At 41.2% G+C, this 20,434-nt stretch overlaps 2 protein-coding genes across 3 annotated transcripts in view; both read right to left on the bottom strand.

Annotated features, from left to right (window-relative positions):
• Positions 1-20,434, bottom strand: part of LOC138666862 (oocyte zinc finger protein XlCOF7.1-like) — a 77,001-nt gene that overhangs the window by 17,362 nt on the left and 39,205 nt on the right. The gene's annotated exons all lie outside the window — the stretch shown is intronic.
• Positions 1,082-13,631, bottom strand: LOC138666097 (oocyte zinc finger protein XlCOF8.4-like). 2 transcript variants are annotated; one of them, XM_069754227.1, is made up of 5 exons: positions 13,572-13,631; positions 6,550-6,701; positions 5,232-5,408; positions 5,025-5,148; positions 1,082-1,863 (listed from the first exon to the last, which is right to left on the bottom strand). In XM_069754227.1, the coding sequence occupies exons 2-5, from the start codon at positions 6,625-6,627 to the stop codon at positions 1,205-1,207; spliced, it is 1,038 nt and encodes a 345-aa protein (XP_069610328.1). In that variant the 5' UTR covers positions 6,628-6,701; positions 13,572-13,631; the 3' UTR covers positions 1,082-1,204. The 2 variants fall into 2 exon arrangements, with proteins under 2 accessions (XP_069610328.1, XP_069610329.1); XM_069754228.1 differs by having other exon boundaries at positions 1,083-1,860.

Genomic DNA, 20,434 nt, shown 5'->3' on the forward strand with positions numbered 1-20,434 from the left:
CCTTCTGTCTCTTCCCCATTATCCCATAGAATGTAAGTCAGCAAGGACAGGGTCCTCTCCTCTCTGTACCAGTCTGTCATCGTAAATTTGTTTACTGTAAACGATATCTATAACTTTGTATGTAACCCCTTTCTCATGTACAGCACCATGGAATTAATGGTGCTATATAAACAAATAATAATAACCTGCCCACTTCTTGTTTTCATAGCCCCAATTTTTGCTCCAAATTCACCGATATTCAATTGGCTAGGAGATAGAGGGACGAACCTCATAGCATCGATTAAAATGGAAGAATAGACAACGTTGAATCCCGTGTAATAGTTTCTTCTACAACTAACGATAAACGTGTTCAGCCATACATTGTGCAGCAACTGCACATCCATAGTGCTCTATAGAATGGGTAGATTTACTTCTTCCCAATGTCATAGGTTCCTGAATATGGCCCCAGATTTGTTGCATCTAATAACGTCCTATCATGGCATTTGCACCACTGAAATACGCAGCCTTTATTGTGAGGTGGTTGATATCCAGTGGGGAATTCCTGTTGAATCTTAACATACTTGTATATTGCTGCATGAGGCTCTTCTTCCAGCACTCAAAACCATAGTAATTATGGATGGACAGGAGACTCCCTTTTCTAAACCAAAATATTTCATAGCAAATTCCAGAATTTCTCAAATCTTTGGTGTGATGCTCCCTTCACTATTGTCATTTGCGTTTTTTCTTTTAAGTCACTTTTCCTTTTTTTGTCTTGCAGTATTCATTAACGTTTTCTACATGCCTGTTAGTGCTTAGGCATTTTTTTAAAAGTCCTGAATATCTCCTTTAAAGTGGCCCTCAGCCTCCAATATTAAATTTGATAATCCATTTCTGATGTACAGGGTGGGCCATTTATATGGATACACCTAAATAAAATGGGAATGGTTGGTGATATCAACTTCCTGTTTATGGCACATGAGTATATGGGCGTGGGAAAACGTTTCAAGATGGGTGGTGACCATGGCGGCCATTTTGAAGTCGGCCATTTTAGATCCAACTTTATTTTTTTCAATGGGAAGAGGGTCATGTAACACATCAAACTTATTGAGAATTTCACAATGAAAACAATGGTGTGCTTGGTTTTAACGTAACTTTATTCTTTCATGAGTTATTAAGGCTAGGTTCACACTGCATTAGATTCCCAGAATCTGAGCAATAAAAAGGCTTATGTTGTGTGAATTCTGACATGATTACTAAAATTTGATTTCTCTGCAAAACATCTCCCGCATTCTGAACACGAATACGGTTTCTTCCCCGTGTGACTTCTCTGATGTATAACAAAATTTGAATTACTACTACATTTCCCACATTCTGAACATGAAAATGGCTTCTCCCCTTTGTGACCTCTCTCATGTTTACGTAAAGTTGATTTCCGTGTAAAACTTTTTCCACATTCTGAGCACGAATATGGTTTCACCCCTGTGTGACTTCTCTGATGTAAGACAAGATTTGATCTATCTGTAAAACATTTCCCGCATTCTGAGCATAGAAATGGCCTCTCCCCTGTATGAATTCTATGATGTCTAACAAGATTTGATTTGAAGTTAAAACATTTCTCACATTCCGAACATTTAAATCTAGACTTTCCTTGAGATCTTTGATTTTGAACAACTTTTCTGTTGATTTCATCTTCCTTAATCTGTGACACTTGAGAATATACAAACTGTTTTATAGGATCAGATGACAGATCTCTGCTGTGAAGGGATGAGGCTTCATCTGGAAAAATGGCATGTTCTTCATACTTATTTTGTGTGATAAAAGAATCCTCTTCTTGAAAAGCTGAACTCATTAGATGTTTCTCCAAGTCCAAGGTGAAGTCATCTGCTTAAAATATAAATGTATTATTTTTGAATAATATAACCATATTTTCTCAAGGTCTTTTGATGTACATGAAGTCAACTTTGCGGTGCTTTTTCTAGCACTTTATGAAGTTTAGTAGATAATAGATTTGTGATAGCAAATATTGTGAAAAAAGGAATATTAACCAGCTCACCCGTGATGCATAAACCAATCTTCGGGAGCACAGACCCGCTGTGTCCAAGCGTACAAAGTCCAAAAAAGAAGAGAATGTCCAGCCTCACCGAATCCGTAAAAAAAGAGTTTTCTTTATTCATAAACTTTAAATATGGAGGATACAGACTTCAGCCCAAACAATATGGGTAAGAATCTCAACGCGTTTCTGGAGACTAAGCTCCCTTAATCATGACCATGGTCCATGTTTAAAGTTTGTGAATAAAGAAAACTCTTTTTTACGGATTCGGTGAAGCTGGACATTCTCTTCTTTTTTGAGCAAATATTGTGTCCTCATTTTCACAATGTAAATAAGAAATATATACTTTCCAAAACACACTAGTGGTCATGTGCAGGATATATTTTATGCTGTTTCTTATAATTTTTGTGATTTTTAATGTTGTATCATCATTATTTTGTACTGTATTATATACTGTGAGGTGGCATCCACGTTCATATTTGATAACCTCTTATTACAGCCCTGTCTATCTGCCCATCCTCCCCACAGTTCAGTGTTATTGAATGGCTGACAGCTTTTGTATCATCATTCAAAGCATTTTGCTGAAAATCAACACTAACAAACTAGTGTTTGTATTAATGAATAAAAAGTATGACCGCATGTTGCTGTTTTATAATGATTTATTGTATATTCACTAACAATGGTCCTCTGCGTAGTTTTTTCTTGAATATTTTTTGGATTTTTTATCACCTTGTAAAAGGTTTATTTACATTGTGCAAACTGTGCTCTGATCGAAGACCACCAACCAACAGCATTCTGCCATTATTCTCGGTAGCGCAAGTCCTCCTTACACAGAACGATGTGCTATCAAGAATGAAGATTATTTAGGGTATGTGCTCACGATGCGGATTTTGCTGCGGATTCGCAGCAGTTTCCCATGAGTTTACAGTTCAATTTAAACCTATGGGAAACCAAAAACGCTGTGCACATGCTGCGGAAAAAAACGCGCGGAAACGCAGCAGTTTACATTCCGCAGCATTCCGCAGCGGTTTTACAGCTGCCCCTATGGAAAATCGCAGTTGGAAAACCGCAGTAAATCCGCGGTAAATCTGCAGCAATAACGCAGCATTTTTGCCCTGCAAATTTATCAAATCTGCTGCGGAAAAATCCGCAGTGGCCAAGAATACGTGTGCACATAGCCTAAGACTGAATGATTAACGTGAAACAAGCGTTTGTAGGAACACTGCAATTGGACCAGAACATGATAGCTGTGTTTCCTCTTCTGCTACTGTTTTTTACATATTTAACCCCTTAACAACCACCGATATGCCTTTTAACGGCAGCAGTTAAAGATACTTATGCCTCAGTGCCGCTTTTTAATGGAGCTGAGAAACAAGTGTATAGCGCCCCCCAGCGTCGGAATCTCTCCAGGGTCTCGGTTACCAGGGGTAGCTGAGACCCCAGAGAACATGATTCGGGTCGGTTGTTACCGACCCCACTGTTGCAATCGCCGGTATTATTGTTATAGCGGCGACTGTAAAAAAGTCTGACTTCCCATTTAATTTCTCGTCTGATATGATCGCACATCAAAGAAGAGAGAAATGGGGTCCCCCGATCTCCCCCCGGTACCTTCGGTGTCCATGCAACCCCCCATGAAGTCCCCCGGGCTGCCAGCATCTTCTTCTGGGAAGAAAATGGCGGACGCATGTGCAGTGCGCCCGCCTAGATCTGATGGCGGGCACCCAGCAACAATAGGACATTTTTCCAATTGGTTCATTTTAATTACTGTGATAGACCCTATCACAGTGATTAAAATAAAAAAAATTGTAAATCAAACCCCCCTTTATCACCTCCTTAGTTAGGTAAAAATAATAAAATAAAAAAATATATTTCCATTTTTCCATTAGGGTTAGAGTTGGGCTAAAGTTAGTGTTGGGCTAGGGTTCTGGTTATGGTTGGGATTAGGGTTAGGGATGTGTTGGGATTAGGGTTCGAGTTAGAATTGGGGGTTTCCACTGTTTAGGCACATCAGGGGCTCTGCAAACGCAACATGGCAACACCATTGATTCCAGCCAATTTTGGGTTCAGAAAGTCAAACAGTGCTCCCTCCCTTCTGAGCCCTGCCATGCGCCCAAACAGTGGCTTTCCCCCACACACGGGTATCGGCATACTCAGGAGAAATTGCACAAAAAAATGTGTGGTCCATTTTCTCCTGATACCCTTGCGAAAATAAAAAAATTGGTTCCAAAGTAAAAAATTTTGTGAAAACAGTAAAATGTTCATTTTTTCCTTCCAGATTGCTTTAGATCTCAGAAAGCAACTGAAGGGTTAATAAACTTCTTGCATGTGGTTTTGCAGTTTTTAGAATGGTTTACATTTTGGGTATTTTTCTGTTCTATTGACCTTCCAAACTCACTTCAAATGTGAGGTAGTCCCTAGAACAAAATGGTGTTGTAGATTTTGTTGGAAAAATGAGAAATCGCTGGTCAAGTTTTAACCTTTATAAAATCCTAACTAAAAAAAATTGTTTCCAAAATTGTTCTGATGTAAAGTAGACATGTGGGAAATGTTATTTATTAACTATTTTGTGTGACACCACTCTCTGATTTAGAGGCACAAAAATTTAAAGTTTGAAAATTGCAAAATTTTCAAAATTTTTGCCAAATTTCCATTTGTTTCATAAATAAACGCAAGTCATATCGAAGAAATTTTACCACTAACATGAAGTACAATATTTCATGAAAAAAACATTCTCAGAATCAGTGGGATACGTTAAAGCGTTCCAGAGCTGTAACCTCATAAAGGGACAGTGGTCAGAATTGTAAAAACTTGGCTTGGTCATAAAGTACCAAATTGTCTCTGTCACTAAGGGGTTAAACTATTATTGTCTAATGCTGCAGTACGCCTCCATTTTTCACAGTCTTTAACCACATAAGAAGAATCCACATGTATGTGCTGAATTCCTTCTTTAAATACAGATAATTATACAACGCGTGTATTTACTCCCGTCTGTTACCTGGTGATGGGTGGGGCTGGTGGTCCTCCATCATGACGAACTTATACCGATCCTTGTGTTCTTCTAGATACTCCCACTCCTCCATGGAGAAGTAAACGGTGACGTCCTGACACCTTATAGGAACCTGTCACATACAATGACACCGTCATCCCCCCGATCCCTCCATAGTGTCACTATATAATGTCCCAGCATTCCCAGCAGTGTCACCTCTCCAGTCAGCAGCTCGATCATCTTGTGGGTGAGTTCTAGGATCTTCTGGTCATTGATGTCCTCATGTATCCGGGGGTGCGGTGGAGACCCCGGGATTGTGCTGAGGGTTCCTCCCCATCCTTCATACACAGGGGCCTGACAGTGATCACTAGAGGTCTTCACCACCGTGTAATCCTGTATATGGAGACACAATAATCTCATGTGGCTGGTTTGGCTTTGCCTAAGCTGCATGGTAGAAAAAAATGACAGGGCAGCCAACTTTGTGTCAGTGTAGGGTCAGCAATGGCACCACCAGAAGCAGCAATACGACAGTATAGATGACATGATGGAGCGCTCCATGTAATCATTGGCATCAGTCGTAAGTGAATGAAAAAAGTTGACACTAATCCATGCCTGATTCATTTTGATAAATGTAAAGTTTTCCACGCTGTCGGATAACCTGGCGTATTTGGGGGTGACAAAGCCAGCAGCAGCGCTGAATTCCTTCTCTCACAGTATTTTGGAGCTGGATATGGCAGTGTGTCTTTTGAGATCGGGGTTCATGGTATCTGCTGAGGAAGGGACACAATGCAAGTACGTCTGAAACTAGCAGTTCAGACGGTATGACTTTGCTGATGTGCATCAGGTTGGTGTATCAGCAGAACATCTGGTCCGTCGTGTCAAGTATACTGTAATGGCCGTTGCCTTAGATGAAGTCAGTAATGCAGTCAGCTGCCGTTCATGCTGTGAAAGCTTCACAGAGTAGGGAACACTATTACGGTAGTAATACACAAAATTCAACCATCCATGTACTATTTTGACAAAAATCATGAATTTTTGTTCCACAAAACTTGTATGTATAGAATTTCAAGATTGCAAGGTGTGTTGCCTGAATTCGACAGGCCTCTCGGAGCACTAGGCCTACCCTTGTCACTCATCCACCTGTTACTGATCAATGTTTCAGCTAGAAATCCTGGTCCAAGCCCTGTTCTCCATGAATCCATGCTGCGCAATTATAGTATTTGTACTCTGGGTCAATTGACACCACTTCCTGGTGTCTGCCCCTAACTTGAGCTGTTTGGGAAGCTTTTTGGCCCCATCTAAGGTGTTGTCTATGCGTTTGGTTTGCCTCCCATTGAATTCAGTGGTTCGCTCATCTCTATTTGAAAGGCCTCAGTGCATGACAGACATTTTTTTTAAAGCAATTGAGGCACATTTGATTCACATGCAATAAATTCAATGTGATTTCATTTTGCTACCTGAGTTTGCGCGAATCTGCCAAATTTGATTTTTGGCAGTTTCGCACATCTCTAGTAACGTCACCAGAATAACTCACCTCTCCAGTAAGATGGAAGAGGATCTCTAGGGTGAGGTGTAAAATCCTCTCTGCCATCTTGTCTCGGTCCTTATCCATTTTCGATGGCTCAATGAGAACAATTCTTAAATATAGAAATTGGCAGAGAGCGTCCGAAAGTGAAGGAACCGAACCTGAAATGATAAAAGGCAAAATGTGTAAACTTTTCCCGCCATCTGCATGTTATAAAAATGTGATTCATCCTGAACGCCAGACTTTTTTTCCATGTACTTATTCCATTGGAATAGCAAAACTTCATAAATACTGGTGCGAAACCGGCTAAATAAGATTAAAATAGATAAATCTCCGGGTCCGGATGGCATACACCCACGAGTATTAAGAGAACTAAGTAATGTAATAGATAAACCATTATTTCTTATTTTTAGGGACTCTATAGCGACAGGGTCTGTTCCCCAGGATTGGCGCATAGCAAATGTGGTGCCAATATTCAAAAAGGGCTCTAAAAGTGAACCTGGAAATTATAGGCCAGTAAGTCTAACCTCTATTGTTGGTAAAATATTTGAAGGGTTTCTGAGGGATGTTATTCTGGATTATCTCAATGAGAATAACTGTTTAACTCCATATCAGCATGGGTTTATGAGAAATCGCTCCTGTCAAACCAATCTAATCAGTTTTTATGAAGAGGTAAGCTATAGGCTGGACCACGGTGAGTCATTGGACGTGGTATATCTCGATTTTTTCAAAGCGTTTGATACCGTGCCGCACAGGAGGTTGGTACACAAAATGAGAATGCTTGGTCTGGGGGAAAATGTGTGTAAATGGGTTAGTAACTGGCTTACTGATAGAAAGCAGAGGGTGGTTATAAATGGTATAGTCTCTAACTGGGTCGCTGTGACCAGTGGGGTACCGCAGGGGTCAGTATTGGGACCTGTTCTCTTCAACATATTCATTAATGATCTGGTAGAAGGTTTACACAGTAAAATATCGATATTTGCAGATGATACAAAACTATGTAAAGCAGTTAATACAAGAGAAGATAGTATTCTGTTACAGATGGATCTGGATAAGTTGGAAACTTGGGCTGAAAGGTGGCAGATGAGGTTTAACAATGATAAATGTAAGGTTATACACATGGGAAGAAGGAATCAATATCACCATTACACACTGAACGGGAAACCACTGGGTAAATCTGACAGGGAGAAGGACTTGGGGATCCTAGTTAATAATAAACTTACCTGGAGCAGCCAGTGCCAGGCAGCAGCTGCCAAGGCAAACAGGATCATGGGGTGCATTAAAAGAGGTCTGGATACACATGATGAGAGCATTATACTGCCTCTGTACAAATCCCTAGTTAGACCGCACATGGAGTACTGTGTCCAGTTTTGGGCACCGGTGCTCAGGAAGGATATAATGGAACTAGAGAGAGTACAAAGGAGGGCAACAAAATTAATAAAGGGGATGGGAGAACTACAATACCCAGATAGATTAGCGAAATTAGGATTATTTAGTCTAGAAAAAAGACGACTGAGGGGTGATCTAATAACCATGTATAAGTATATAAGGGGACAATACAAATATCTCGCTGAGGATCTGTTTATACCAAGGAAGGTGACGGGCACAAGGGGGCATTCTTTGCGTCTGGAGGAGAGAAGGTTTTTCCACCAACATAGAAGAGGATTCTTTACTGTTAGGGCAGTGAGAATCTGGAATTGCTTGCCTGAGGAGGTGGTGATGGCGAACTCAGTCGAGGGGTTCAAGAGAGGCCTGGATGTCTTCCTGGAGCAGAACAATATTGTATCATACAATTAGGTTCTGTAGAAGGACGTAGATCTGGGGATTTATTATGATGGAATATAGGCTGAACTGGATGGACAAATGTCTTTTTTCGGCCTTACTAACTATGTTACTATGTTACTGCGTTCACTCCAAGAATCTGTCATAAATAAAAAACGAACAAACCCGGAAGGTGAGGAGCCATGAACACGTATTTATGAGACAGCTTTGTGGATTTTTTTCACTGCACTTTTGCTATGTTGTGAAAATTGTGGCAACATTTTTCATAGTTTTTATAATACTCATTATGCTGTAATAATCAGGGCTGTGGAGTCGGAGCCCGTTTTGGTGGAGTCGGTGTCATTAAAAATTGGGGAGTCGGAGGTTTGGCTTACCGACTCCACAGCTCTGTCAGGGCTGAGGAGTCGGAGTCGTGGAGCCGGAGCCAATTTTGGTGGAGTCGGTGTCATGGAAATTGAGGAGTTGGAGTCAGAGTCAAAAGTTTGGCTTACCGATTCCACAGCCCTGGTAATAATACAATAAATCGCTTCGAGTCAGTACAATTACCAAACTCATGTCGTTTTTTTGTTTCTTTATTTTAGTTCAGAAAATGTGACAAAACCAAATAAGGTTTATCTTTTAAATTTATTTTGCTGCGGAATATGTTGGTGCTATATAAATAAAAATTATTATTATTATTTTTAAAGTTGAAAAGGAAGTGAAAGTGATTATAATTATTAAACCCATGAGCATGAGCGCTTGCTCTGTCAACTGCAATACTATAGTATTTCAGTGTAAGGCTGTGTGCACACGTTGCGTTTTTTTCGCGGTTTTTCCCAATAAAAACGCTATAAAACTGCAAAAAAAAACGCATACAATAAGCATCCCATCATTTAGAATGAATTTTTTTGGGGCAGATTTCCCACTACAAAATCCATTGGGAAATGTCCGGAAAAAAACGCGGTAAAACCACGGCAAAACCGCATGCAGATTTCTTGCAGAAAATGTCCGGTTTTTCTCAGGAATTTTCTGCGAGAAATCCTGAACGTGTGCACATAGCCTAAAGGGGAATTAATCGTCCATAGTTGATATCACTGTAAGGGCCCCTTTCCACTTGAGAGAAAAAAAACGGTCCGAATTACTGAACGAAAAATCGGATGTAACGTCTGTGAGTGTCATGCGAGTGTGATGCGCTTTTTTTATCGCAACATCCGTATGACATCCGTATTGCTGTCCGATTTTTACGCATGGGTCTCCTTTGAAAAGCCAGTAATTCAGCGCAGCGTACAGTAAAATCACACTGACAGCTTAGATTAGAGTAGATATAAACACATAGAATAGGTATATATACATATATATATATATGTCAGGGAGATACCTATATATTTATATTTATATTTAATGCTGCGCTAGATAGCTTAAAAGCCAGTAATTCAATTACCGGCTTTTGCTATCTCCTTCTTAAACCCGACATGATATGAGGCATGTTTACATACAGTAAACCATCTCATATCCCCATTTTCAAAGGACACCGGTGCGTAAAAAATGGACAGCACTCGCATGGTGCGAGTACTGTGCATTTTTTTTCTCGCACCCATTGACTTGCATTGGCGAGTCTCGTCCGAGAATCGCAGCAAAGTGCAGCATGCTGCGATTTTTTTCTCAGTCCGATTTCGGCTGAGAAAAAAATCGCATATGGAATGTCACCTAATAAATAACATTGGTCCGAGTGCAATCCGATTTTTTATCGGATTGCACTCGGCCGTTTTCCTCGCAAGTGGAAAGGGGCCCTAACCGTAGCGACTCATAGAAAAAAAATAACACATTTTTTATACTGCAAGGTGAATGGCATCAATTTAAAATACACCAAGCAATGTACAAATCACATAGATCTGTATTTTAAACACAATTATTCATATCTTCTCTACAGCAAACACTGCTGCAGGGAAGATATGAATTGCGGCTTCAGCACAAGTGGGGGGGACAGCGCTTACAGTAGCGCTGTCTCCTGCACGGCACACGGACTGCACACGGACAACGTATTACAACGTAATACGTGCGCTCCCACGAACACTGACATGTCTCCGTGTTTGGCACACGGAGACACGGTCCGCAAAAAATCAATGACATCTGAACAGGTGCATTGATTTTAATGTGTCTACGTGTGTCAGTGGCTCCGGTACGTGAGGAAACTGTCACCTCACGTACCGGAGCCACTGACGTGTGAAACCGGCCTACCACATAGTGTCCTAGAAAATGGAAAATAATTCCAAGTGTAGTGAAATTGCAAAAAAAAAGTGCAATTCCATAATTGTTTTTTTGGGGGGGTTTATTCACGTTAACTATATGGTAAAACTGAGCTGGCAATATGATTCCTCAGGTCGGTACAAGCACGCAGAGTGGTGAAAAAAATTCAGACATTTGTATGAAAAGAAGTTTTTGCTTTTGTCGCCATTTCCCGAGATTCATCACGATCTCATTTTTCAGGATCTGGGGCTGGGTGAAGGCTTATTTTTTGCACACTGAGCTGACGTTTTTATTGATACCATTTTGGGGTAGATGTGATATTTTGCTTGTTATTGCATATTATTGCAGTGTTGCGGCAGACAGAAAACAATAATTCTGGCATTTTTATTTTTTTCTTGTTATACGGTTTACCAATCGGATTGATTTATTTAAAATTTTGAAAGATCGGACATTTCTGAACACAGCAATACCAAATATGTGTATTTTTGTAATTGTTTTATTTTCAACGGGTCAAAAGGAGGGTGATTTGAACTTGAGTTTTTCTATTCATGTTTTTAAAACCTTTTTTTTCCACTTCTTACTTCGCTTAGTAGTCCCCTAAAAGCTCGCTCACATGAGCGAATAAATCGGACCAGTGCAATCCGATAAAAATATCGGATTGCATTCGGACCAATTTTCTACAATGACTCAGTGCTCATTTTTTTATCGGCTCGGATCGGAAGTAGATACGAATTTCGGATTGCCAATGCAAATCAATGGGTGTGAGAAAAAAAATCATGGACCGTGTGCCTTGCGAGTTTTACGCACCCGTCTCATAGGAAACCCGACACTTCATCATCCGACTACAGTAAATTCATAGAGTGAAACCGTCTGGATAGAATAGATATAAAGAAAGAATAAAGTTAAAAAAAATAGCATGGGGTCCCCCTTAATTTTTTTAACCAGCTGAGGGAAAGCTGGGGACAAATGTTTATAGTCTGGAAAAAGGGTAATAAATATGGAGCTTCCCAGGCTATTAGTATCAGCTGTCTGCGTAGCCTTTACTGGTTATTAACAAGGGGTGACCCTAAAAACAATGTGTGGAGTCTCCCCTATTATTAATAACCAGCAAAGGGTAGGCAGACAGCTGTGGGCTGATATTAATAGCCTAGGAAAGGGCCATGGATATTGCCCCTTCCCAGACTAAGAACATCAGCACTCTGCCACCTCAGAAATGGCACATCCATTACAATTCTGGCGCTTAGCCTCCGCTCTTCCCACTTTCCCTGGACACTGAGCTGTGCGTGAAGCATGGCTTCAGTGCCACCCGCCGACATCAGATAGGTGACTGGAGTTCATACATGAACTCTGGTCACCTCACTGACGCTACTGTCATGATCCCAATGGCAGGGGATCACAAAAGGACAAGCACAAAAACAAAACAAGCTCTAGGGTGATGGAACCTGAGCTGACCGCGATCCTGCACCTAAACACACAACTAGCAGTAGCCGGGGAACGTGCCTACGATGATTCCTAGACGTCTCGCGCCAGCCGAAGGATTAACTTCCCCTATAAGAAGAAACACAGACCTCACTTGCCTCCAGAGAAACACCCCACAGAAATAGCAGCCCCCCACATGTAATAACGGTGAAATGAGAGGAAAGCACATACGTAGTTATAAAAATAGAATCAGCAAAAATGAGGCCCGCTAAAACTAGATAGCAGAGGATACAAAAGTGAACTGCGCGGTCAGCGAAAAACCCTTCAAAAAACCATCCTGAAATTACTTGAACTCATGTGCCAACTCATGGAACATGAGGAGTAATTTCAGCCCACTAGAGCAACCAGCAGCAAGGAATCACATATCTGCAAGCTGGACTAAGACAAAAATTAAGCAAAACGTGGAACAGGAAAATCAAAACTTAGCTAGTCCTGAAGATAACAGACGCAGGGAGCAGAGGTAAAAAGACACGCTGATTACATTGATAGCCGGCGAGGAAATGACAAAAAAGCCAGGTTAAATAGGAAACTCCCATAACCTGATGGAACAGGTGGACACCAGAGACCGCAGAGAACACAAGTCACCCAGTACCATCAGTAACCACCAGAGGGAGCCCAAAAACAGAACTCACAACACGCTACTGCTCGCTACGTGAGAAAAATATGAGGGACCCCACGCCATTTTTTTTCTTTTATTTAGTTATTAGCTAAATACATGTACAGTAAGCTACACTGCAATGATTATATATCTCAACGTCATCTGTCTATCATCTATCTCTATCATCTATCTATTATCTAATCTATTATATATCAATTTATCTTATCTATCTATCAATGATCTATCTTTTATCTATCTATATATAGAAAAAATGGAACAGCACAACACTATATTATCGGGTGCCCAACCATTGGTTGCCGACTTCCTTTTCCCTTTCTGTCTATCTATTATTCATCTATTATCTATCTATTATCTATCTATTATCTATCATGTATCTCTCTATTACCTATCTCTCTATTATCTATCAATCATCTATTATCTATATATAGAAAGAAATGGGACAGCGCAACACTGTATTATCGGGTGCCCAGGCCTCCCAGCGATTCATCCAATACTTTCCAAAAGTCCATAGAAAGGGAAAAGGAAGGCCGCACTCCATATACATTTCAAGTGAAAAAGTGGATTTTATTCAGACCCACATGGTGTGGCACGTCATGTGGGTCTGAATAAAATCCAATTTTTACTTGAAATGTATATGGAGTGCGGCCTTCCTTTTCCCTTTCTATTATCTATCTATTATTCACCTATTATCTTTCATGTAGCTATTTTTCTAATATCTATCTCTCTATTAATTATCTTTTATCGTTCTATATCTATATCTATTATCCATCTATTATCTATCATCTATCTATTATCTATCTATTATCCATCTATCTATTATCTATGTATTATCTATCCCAGGGTCCTAATAATATTTTATTAAAGCCCAGAATGTTCCGCTCCTGAAGGGGTTAACGGTTCTGGGTAAGGGTGAATTGCCTCTTACCTCAGCTGGATATATGGCTGTTCTAGGCTTGCAGGACCTGCGGTGATGTCACAGTCAAGTGATCACTCGCATGTGGGAGGAGTCAGGGATCACATGACCAGGTGGCATAATTCGCAGGACTGCTGTGTTGGTTGTCATGGTGCTGGGTGCGCTGAAGTTTATGCGTGGGGTCAGGTGTATATGTAGCAGAGCCGTGTGCACATTGTGTTTGTCTGCAATTGTGACATCGATAATGAACAGACCGAGTTATTAATCATCAATGAAGAAATGTAGGTAATTCCAAAGGGTTCACTTACATTTAGTTGCACCTTCTGTATTTGCTCGCATCTAGTCTGGATTTTAATGACTCGCAGATGAGAATCTGCTCTAAAAACGTATAGTGAATGTCCGTGTGACACTGAGTCACTTATAATGGCCAATCTTTGAGACAGGATAGTCAGGAGTCCGAGGTCTGAAGCCTGGAGGGTATGTCATAAGCAGAAGGAAGAGACAAAGGCGTAGTCAGGTAACGGTCCAAGGTCATAATACCAGGATGGTAGCGGATCAGAGCAGAAGGGGTTAAACAGATGGATGGTCAGAACAAGGTCCAAGGTCAGGCAGTGAAAGATCTACAAGCAGAACGCAAGGCACAGAGAGACAAACCACACTGCTATGGTGAGTTTCTTCCACTATGCTTTTAAGGTGAAGTCCTCCCCATAATGTCCATTGCATTGACCAGGTTTTGCAAAGTTACATGTGTAGAAGGCCTTAAATGCACAGATCACACATTAGTCCATAGGTTATATGAAGGAGGTGGTGTTGGCAGGGGGGAATCCAATCTGCACACTATCATATGACAGATCTAGGAGATCCTTTCCGTCATTGTCCATGAATAGCAACACCTTAAATTCAATGCCTTAGGGTACCGTCACACTATACGATTTACCTACGATCACGACCAGCGATATGACCTGGCCGTGATCGTAGGTAAATCGTAGTGTGGTCGCTGGGGAGCTGTCACACAGACAGCTCTCCAGCGACCAACGATGCCGAGATCCCTGGGTAACCAGGGTAAACATCGGGTAACTAAGCGCAAGACCGCGCTTAGTTACCCGATGTTTACCCTGGTTACAAGCGTTAAACTAAAAAAAAAAAAAAACAGCACATACTTACATTCTGGTGTCCGTCAGGTCCCTTGCAGTCTGCTTCCCGCACTCTGACTGCCGGCCGTAAAGTGAAAGTGAAAGCACAGCCGCTGTGCTCTGCTTTCACTTTACGGCCGGCAGTCACAGTGCTGGAAGCAGACGGCAAGGGACCTGACGGACACCAGAATGTAAGTATGTGCTGTTTGTTTTTTTTTAGTTTAACGCTTGTAACCAGGGTAAACATCGGGTAACTAAGCGCGGTCCTGCGCTTAGTTACCCGATGTTTACCCTGGTTACAAGCGAACGCATCGCTGGATCGCATCGCTAGATCGCTAGATCGGTGTCACACACACCGATCTAGCGATGACAGCGGGAGATCCAGCGATGAAAGAAAGTTCTAAACGATCTGCTACGACGTACGATTCTCAGCAGGATCCCTGATCGCTGCTGCGTGTCAGACACAGCGATATCGTAACGATATCGCTGGAACGTCACGAATCGTACCGTCGTAGCGATCGAAATATTATAGTGTGACGGTACCCTAAGTTAAGAAAGTAATTCTCCACTTTGGATGTTATAACTTTGGTTATCCAGGGCTTGGGGTTATGCATGCAGTACACAGGCTGGACATTGATATTCTTGAGGGACCTTGGGCTTGCAGACTTATAAATAAGGCCTGGTTTGAGTGGCCAGGAGCATTCCCACACATAATGAGCGGCATTCCGTTCTTTTGGCCTCTTCATTCATCAGATATGTTCTCGATGGCAATTTATTCCAGAACAATCCAGGCTCAGCCATGTTGAAGACCTGTTCAGGCCTGCATCCCTTCTCCTGGAGGATTTGTTTGAAGGTTCCCAGATACCTCTTTCAGCTTCTACTTTAGTAGATACAGCCTCTCCATGCGATCTCACACTCTTTAGATTATAACGGTTTGAAAAATTTTCAAACCACCCCGTGCTGGCCTGAATACTCCAGGGTATGGTTTTGTCGATGTTCCTGTCTGCAGGACTTGTGTATCCTCTTCAACAAGCTTCTTATAAAGATTTAAAGCCTTCTCCCAAATCACACTGCCCTGCTAAGAGATGTCCTTTTTTACGGTGGTCTTCAATCTATAATGAAAGAGCAGATTCCATCTTAAACAATGTATGGGTCTCTTTTGGTTGAAACCTTCTTTGCTATAAGAATTCTTTAAGAATTTTGGGGATTTTAGAGAAATATCACTTTCCATCATTGTATTTAGTATACAGTATATATCGTTGTATGATCCACAGGTTTATTGTGGTTTATGATCCTTGTTTTCACAAACATAACACTTCTCGCGTTACAACCAGGTCCATGTCCAACAGTTCAGAGTTACTTATTGCCCATCTGCTTCTATGTCATCCTTCACGGCATGGGTCCTCTGCATTTTATCCCTTGAATCTATAATGTTTATTTATCACCATGTATCATAATATGTATGTGTTCTCTTCTTTGCTGTTTTTCCTGGACTTTTATCAATTTAATTTGCTCCTGTCTTATGCTATTTATCTTTGTCCTGATAGTGGTGTCAGTATGACGCCAAAATGTGTAGCCTGTTATGCTTTGATTATAACAAATAGTTAAATATACTTTGCACTCCTGAAGCAATGGATAAAACTATGGGAAATACATACAAGGAATCAATTGACCCTTTACATACAGATAATTATAGCCCGTGTTCTGTCTATTACCTGGTGATGTGCGGGGCTGGAGAACCTCCATCATGACGTCCTTGTACCGATCCTTGTGACTTGGACTTCACAAATATGGCATTTACTCTAGGAAAACTGGTCTAAATGAAGATATTACACACCTGGGGGAGGAAGAGCTATTGATGTATATATACATTAGTCTTTTTTTGCTGCAGTTGTTGCAAGTGCAAAGAGGGGAAAGTCTATTCCAGAAAAAGCCCATATTGTCTCCATCCTCATGGAGCACTGAAAAGTTCTCGGGAACCTATCACCTGGTTTCTCCCATATAAAGTAGTAATCACAATTTTCGGACTAACACACCATGTTGCCAAATGAAGAGTTCCAGAGAGTAGATAAAATACAAATTATTTTTAATAATAAAAAGTCAAAGTACACGTTTAAAATTATATAGTAGAAAACAAGGCCGCCCTAACTAGAGGGAACACTGGGCTGTGTTGCAAAGTCCAACATATTGTAATAAAGGCGCAGTTGAATATAAATGTACAGGTGTCTCAGCAGCTGTAAATCAAGTCAAGTGACATACCAAGAAGGTTTATAAGCATATACAATGCTATACTGCCAGGCTAGGTAAAGGCTCAGATAGCATGCAATCAAAAGAAATGTAAACAATGCATATTACCAGAGTAACGGTGTAATGGTGTAGAGCACAGGGAGACCACAGCGTCCCTCCTCACCCCCATCTTTATTACAATATGTGGGACTTTGCAACACAGCCCATGTCCCCCCTAGTTAGGGCACTCTTGTTTTCTGCTTCATCATTTTAAACTTGTTCTTTGACTTTTTAATAAGCATTAATAAAATCTTGGTATTTTATCTATTCTCTGGAACTCTTCTTTCGGCAACCTGGTGTGTTAGTCCGAAAATTGTGATTATTTGAGGTGAAGTGCCAGTCATTGTTCCAGTATTTGGACATCACTAAGACTTATCCATATAAAGTAAGGCCAGCACTCATACGCTCTTATCTTCTAGAATGCTGAGTATAAATCCCCAATGCGCTGTGCTTAACACAAAAAAAAAGCTTTTATTATAGTCACCTAAGGGTCGGTCCGGACCAATGGGCGTCTCTGGTCTTGATCCAGCGCCTCCTCTCTTCTTGTGATCGTCCTTCTTCTCTGCTTCATTTGGATGAGATGTCCTGCGTCATCCACACAGTGTCCTCCATCGCGCTCCTGTGCAGGCGCACTTCTCTTCCCTCTCGAAGGCAGAGCAAAGTATCATAGTGCGCATGCGCCGGCGATCGGGAGAACAAAGTATCGTAGTGCGCATGCACCGGCAATCGGCAGAATAAAGTATCGTAGTGCGCATGCGCCGGCGATCTTTGCCCTTTCCTTGTGGCGGCCAGGAGGAATAAAGTTAATTTCCTGCCGGTAGCCGGGCTTTCAGTGCCGACACCGCACAGCTTCAGAATGTTATTAACCTGCAGATGAACCCCATATCTGCAGGTTAATAGTGTTTTTTTCACATGACCAGCTTCCTTTAGCAGAATTCAATAAATATTAATTGATTCATAATTTACCTCCAGTGTCCGGGTTTTTTAAATATTATTTTTACTTATTTTGATATTTTACACACTGGCAAGTGGTTTGAACACAATCTCTAGCAGTCCACGAGGCCCTTTTTGCTTTTATGAACATACTTTCCTGGATTCTACGTTTTTTTATAGGTGTTGGGACTCCACAACAACCGAAGGTGAGGACTATTAAAAGTCCTGTATTATTTCATCCTTTTTGCAAAAACAATATTACGCTTTGTGTCTCTCACTCTGCCGTTTTATTTCCATCCTCAACATTGAAATTGCAACACCATGAAGGAAAAGTCATGACAATACAAAAATCACAAGGTGGATAGACGTGGTAATTATCTTCAAATTATGAAAAAATGGAAACAACATTTTTAAGACGTCTTGATTTATTCAATATCAAGTAAGAGCAACAAAGCACAAATCCCGAAACTTACATATATTGGCTGCTATCAATGAGGTTACTAATGATTGTCTGGGCAATGTCCTGCCATGCTAAATGCACTTGGGCATGAAAATCATCAAGATCCGCTGGAGCTGGCGGCTCCCTGTGCAATTTCCAACCAATGACATCTAAGATGGACTTGATAAGAGACAACTACAGAGTTCCTACAGGCATTAGTAGCATATTGAAGCCGCACAGGCTGACCACCGTAGCACAAGCAACATGCGGCCTGGCGTTGGGTTCAAAATGACTCCAGGGACATTTGGAGATATGGTTGCATCACTGGTTCCTTGACCAAATCAATGTAATGTTTGGCTGCTAGTGTACCGGGAATTGTAACTTCAATGATGGGGAGTTTATATTAGCCTGGAGAAATATGTCTGACCTGCACTGTCAATTACTTAGAATGAACAACAAAAGACATTCCTTTCTTAATGGTTAGAGAGCAGATCTTATTTATCTGGAAAACTCTAAGACCCAGATTTATCATTTGAGGGTTTTTTCTCATGTCACTTTTCTTTTTTGCTTCATAGTATTAGTTTTTTTTTTGTAACAAATTCTTCAAAATAGCACAAGCGGATCATGACAAAAAAAAAAAAACTGGAAAGTCTAAATCCCTCCCACACTGGCGATCTACAAAAAAAAAGCCAAATAAAAAAAGTGACTTTAAAGAAGGCACAAATGACGAAAAGTAACATGGCACACAAAAAGCAAAACAGAACAGAAGACATGAATATGACACGGACATAAAAAAGGTGGAACAGCAATCATGAGATGGTCCCGAAATCTGTTTGAAAAGGAAGAGTCCTCATTGTTTGTTTGTTTTTTATCAATGGAAAGGTCCAAAGGCTGGCGCAAAGCATCTTTGGTCCAGTGGGTGAAAAAAAAAACGTATTCTGCATGCGAGGCTCTTCCATCTCCTGCATCAATAAATGCACATTCTACCAGGTCTACTGCTTCCTCTTGGGCGGAGTTCACCCAGATCGCACTGGACAAAATCTGCCAACATGCATTGCGGGTCTCATTGAACACTCTTTCTAACTGGTACAAGCTGGATATCTTCTCTCCTGTTTCAACCTTTGGAGTTTGTTTGCTTTCAATCGCTGCAGGATTTTGCTTAGTAAACTACAGACACTGTCAGGTTGGCGCTGTTAAACTGATTAAAATGATACCTGGGATGAAATCTGTCTTGTGCTTCTTGTGTACCGTATATACTCGAGTATAAGCCGACCCGAGTATAAGCCGACCCCCCTAATTTTGCCACAAAAAACTGGGAAAACTTATTGACTCGAGTATAAGCCTAGGGTGGAAATGCAGCAGCTACCGGTGAATTTCAATAATAAAAATAGATCATTATTTCCCCATAGCTGTGCCATATAGTGCTCTGCGCCGTTCATTATTGCCCTATAGCTCTGCCCCATATAGTGCTCTGCACCGTTCATTATTGCCCTATAGCTGTGCCCCATATAGTGCTCTGCACCGTTCATTATTGCCCTATAGCTGTGCCCCATATAGTGCTCTGCGCCGTTCATTATTGCCCTATAGCTCTGCCCCATATAGTGCTCTGCGCCGTTCATTATTGCCCTATAGCTGTGCCTCATATAGTGCTCTGCACCGTTCATTATTGCCCCATATCTGTGCCATATAGTGCTCTTGCACCGTTCATTATTGCCCTATAGCTGTGCCCCATATAGTGCTCTGCACCGTTCATTATTGCCCTATAGCTCTGCCCCATATAGTGCTGTGCCGTTCATTATTGCCCTATAGCTGTGCCCCATATAGTGCTCTGCACCGTTCATTATTGCCCTATAGCTCTGCCCCATATAGTGCTCTGCGCCGTTCATTATTGCCCTATAGCTGTGCCCCATATAGTGCTCTGCACCGTTCATTATTGCCCTATAGCTGTGCCCCATATAGTGCTCTGCGCCGTTCATTATTGCCCTATAGCTCTGCCCCATATAGTGCTCTGCGCCGTTCATTATTGCCCTATAGCTGTGCCCCATATAGTGCTCTGCACCGTTCATTATTGCCCTATAGCTCTG

The sequence above is a fragment of the Ranitomeya imitator genome, chromosome 2, assembly GCF_032444005.1.
Source record: "Ranitomeya imitator isolate aRanImi1 chromosome 2, aRanImi1.pri, whole genome shotgun sequence".
Lineage (NCBI taxonomy): Eukaryota > Metazoa > Chordata > Amphibia > Anura > Dendrobatidae > Ranitomeya > Ranitomeya imitator.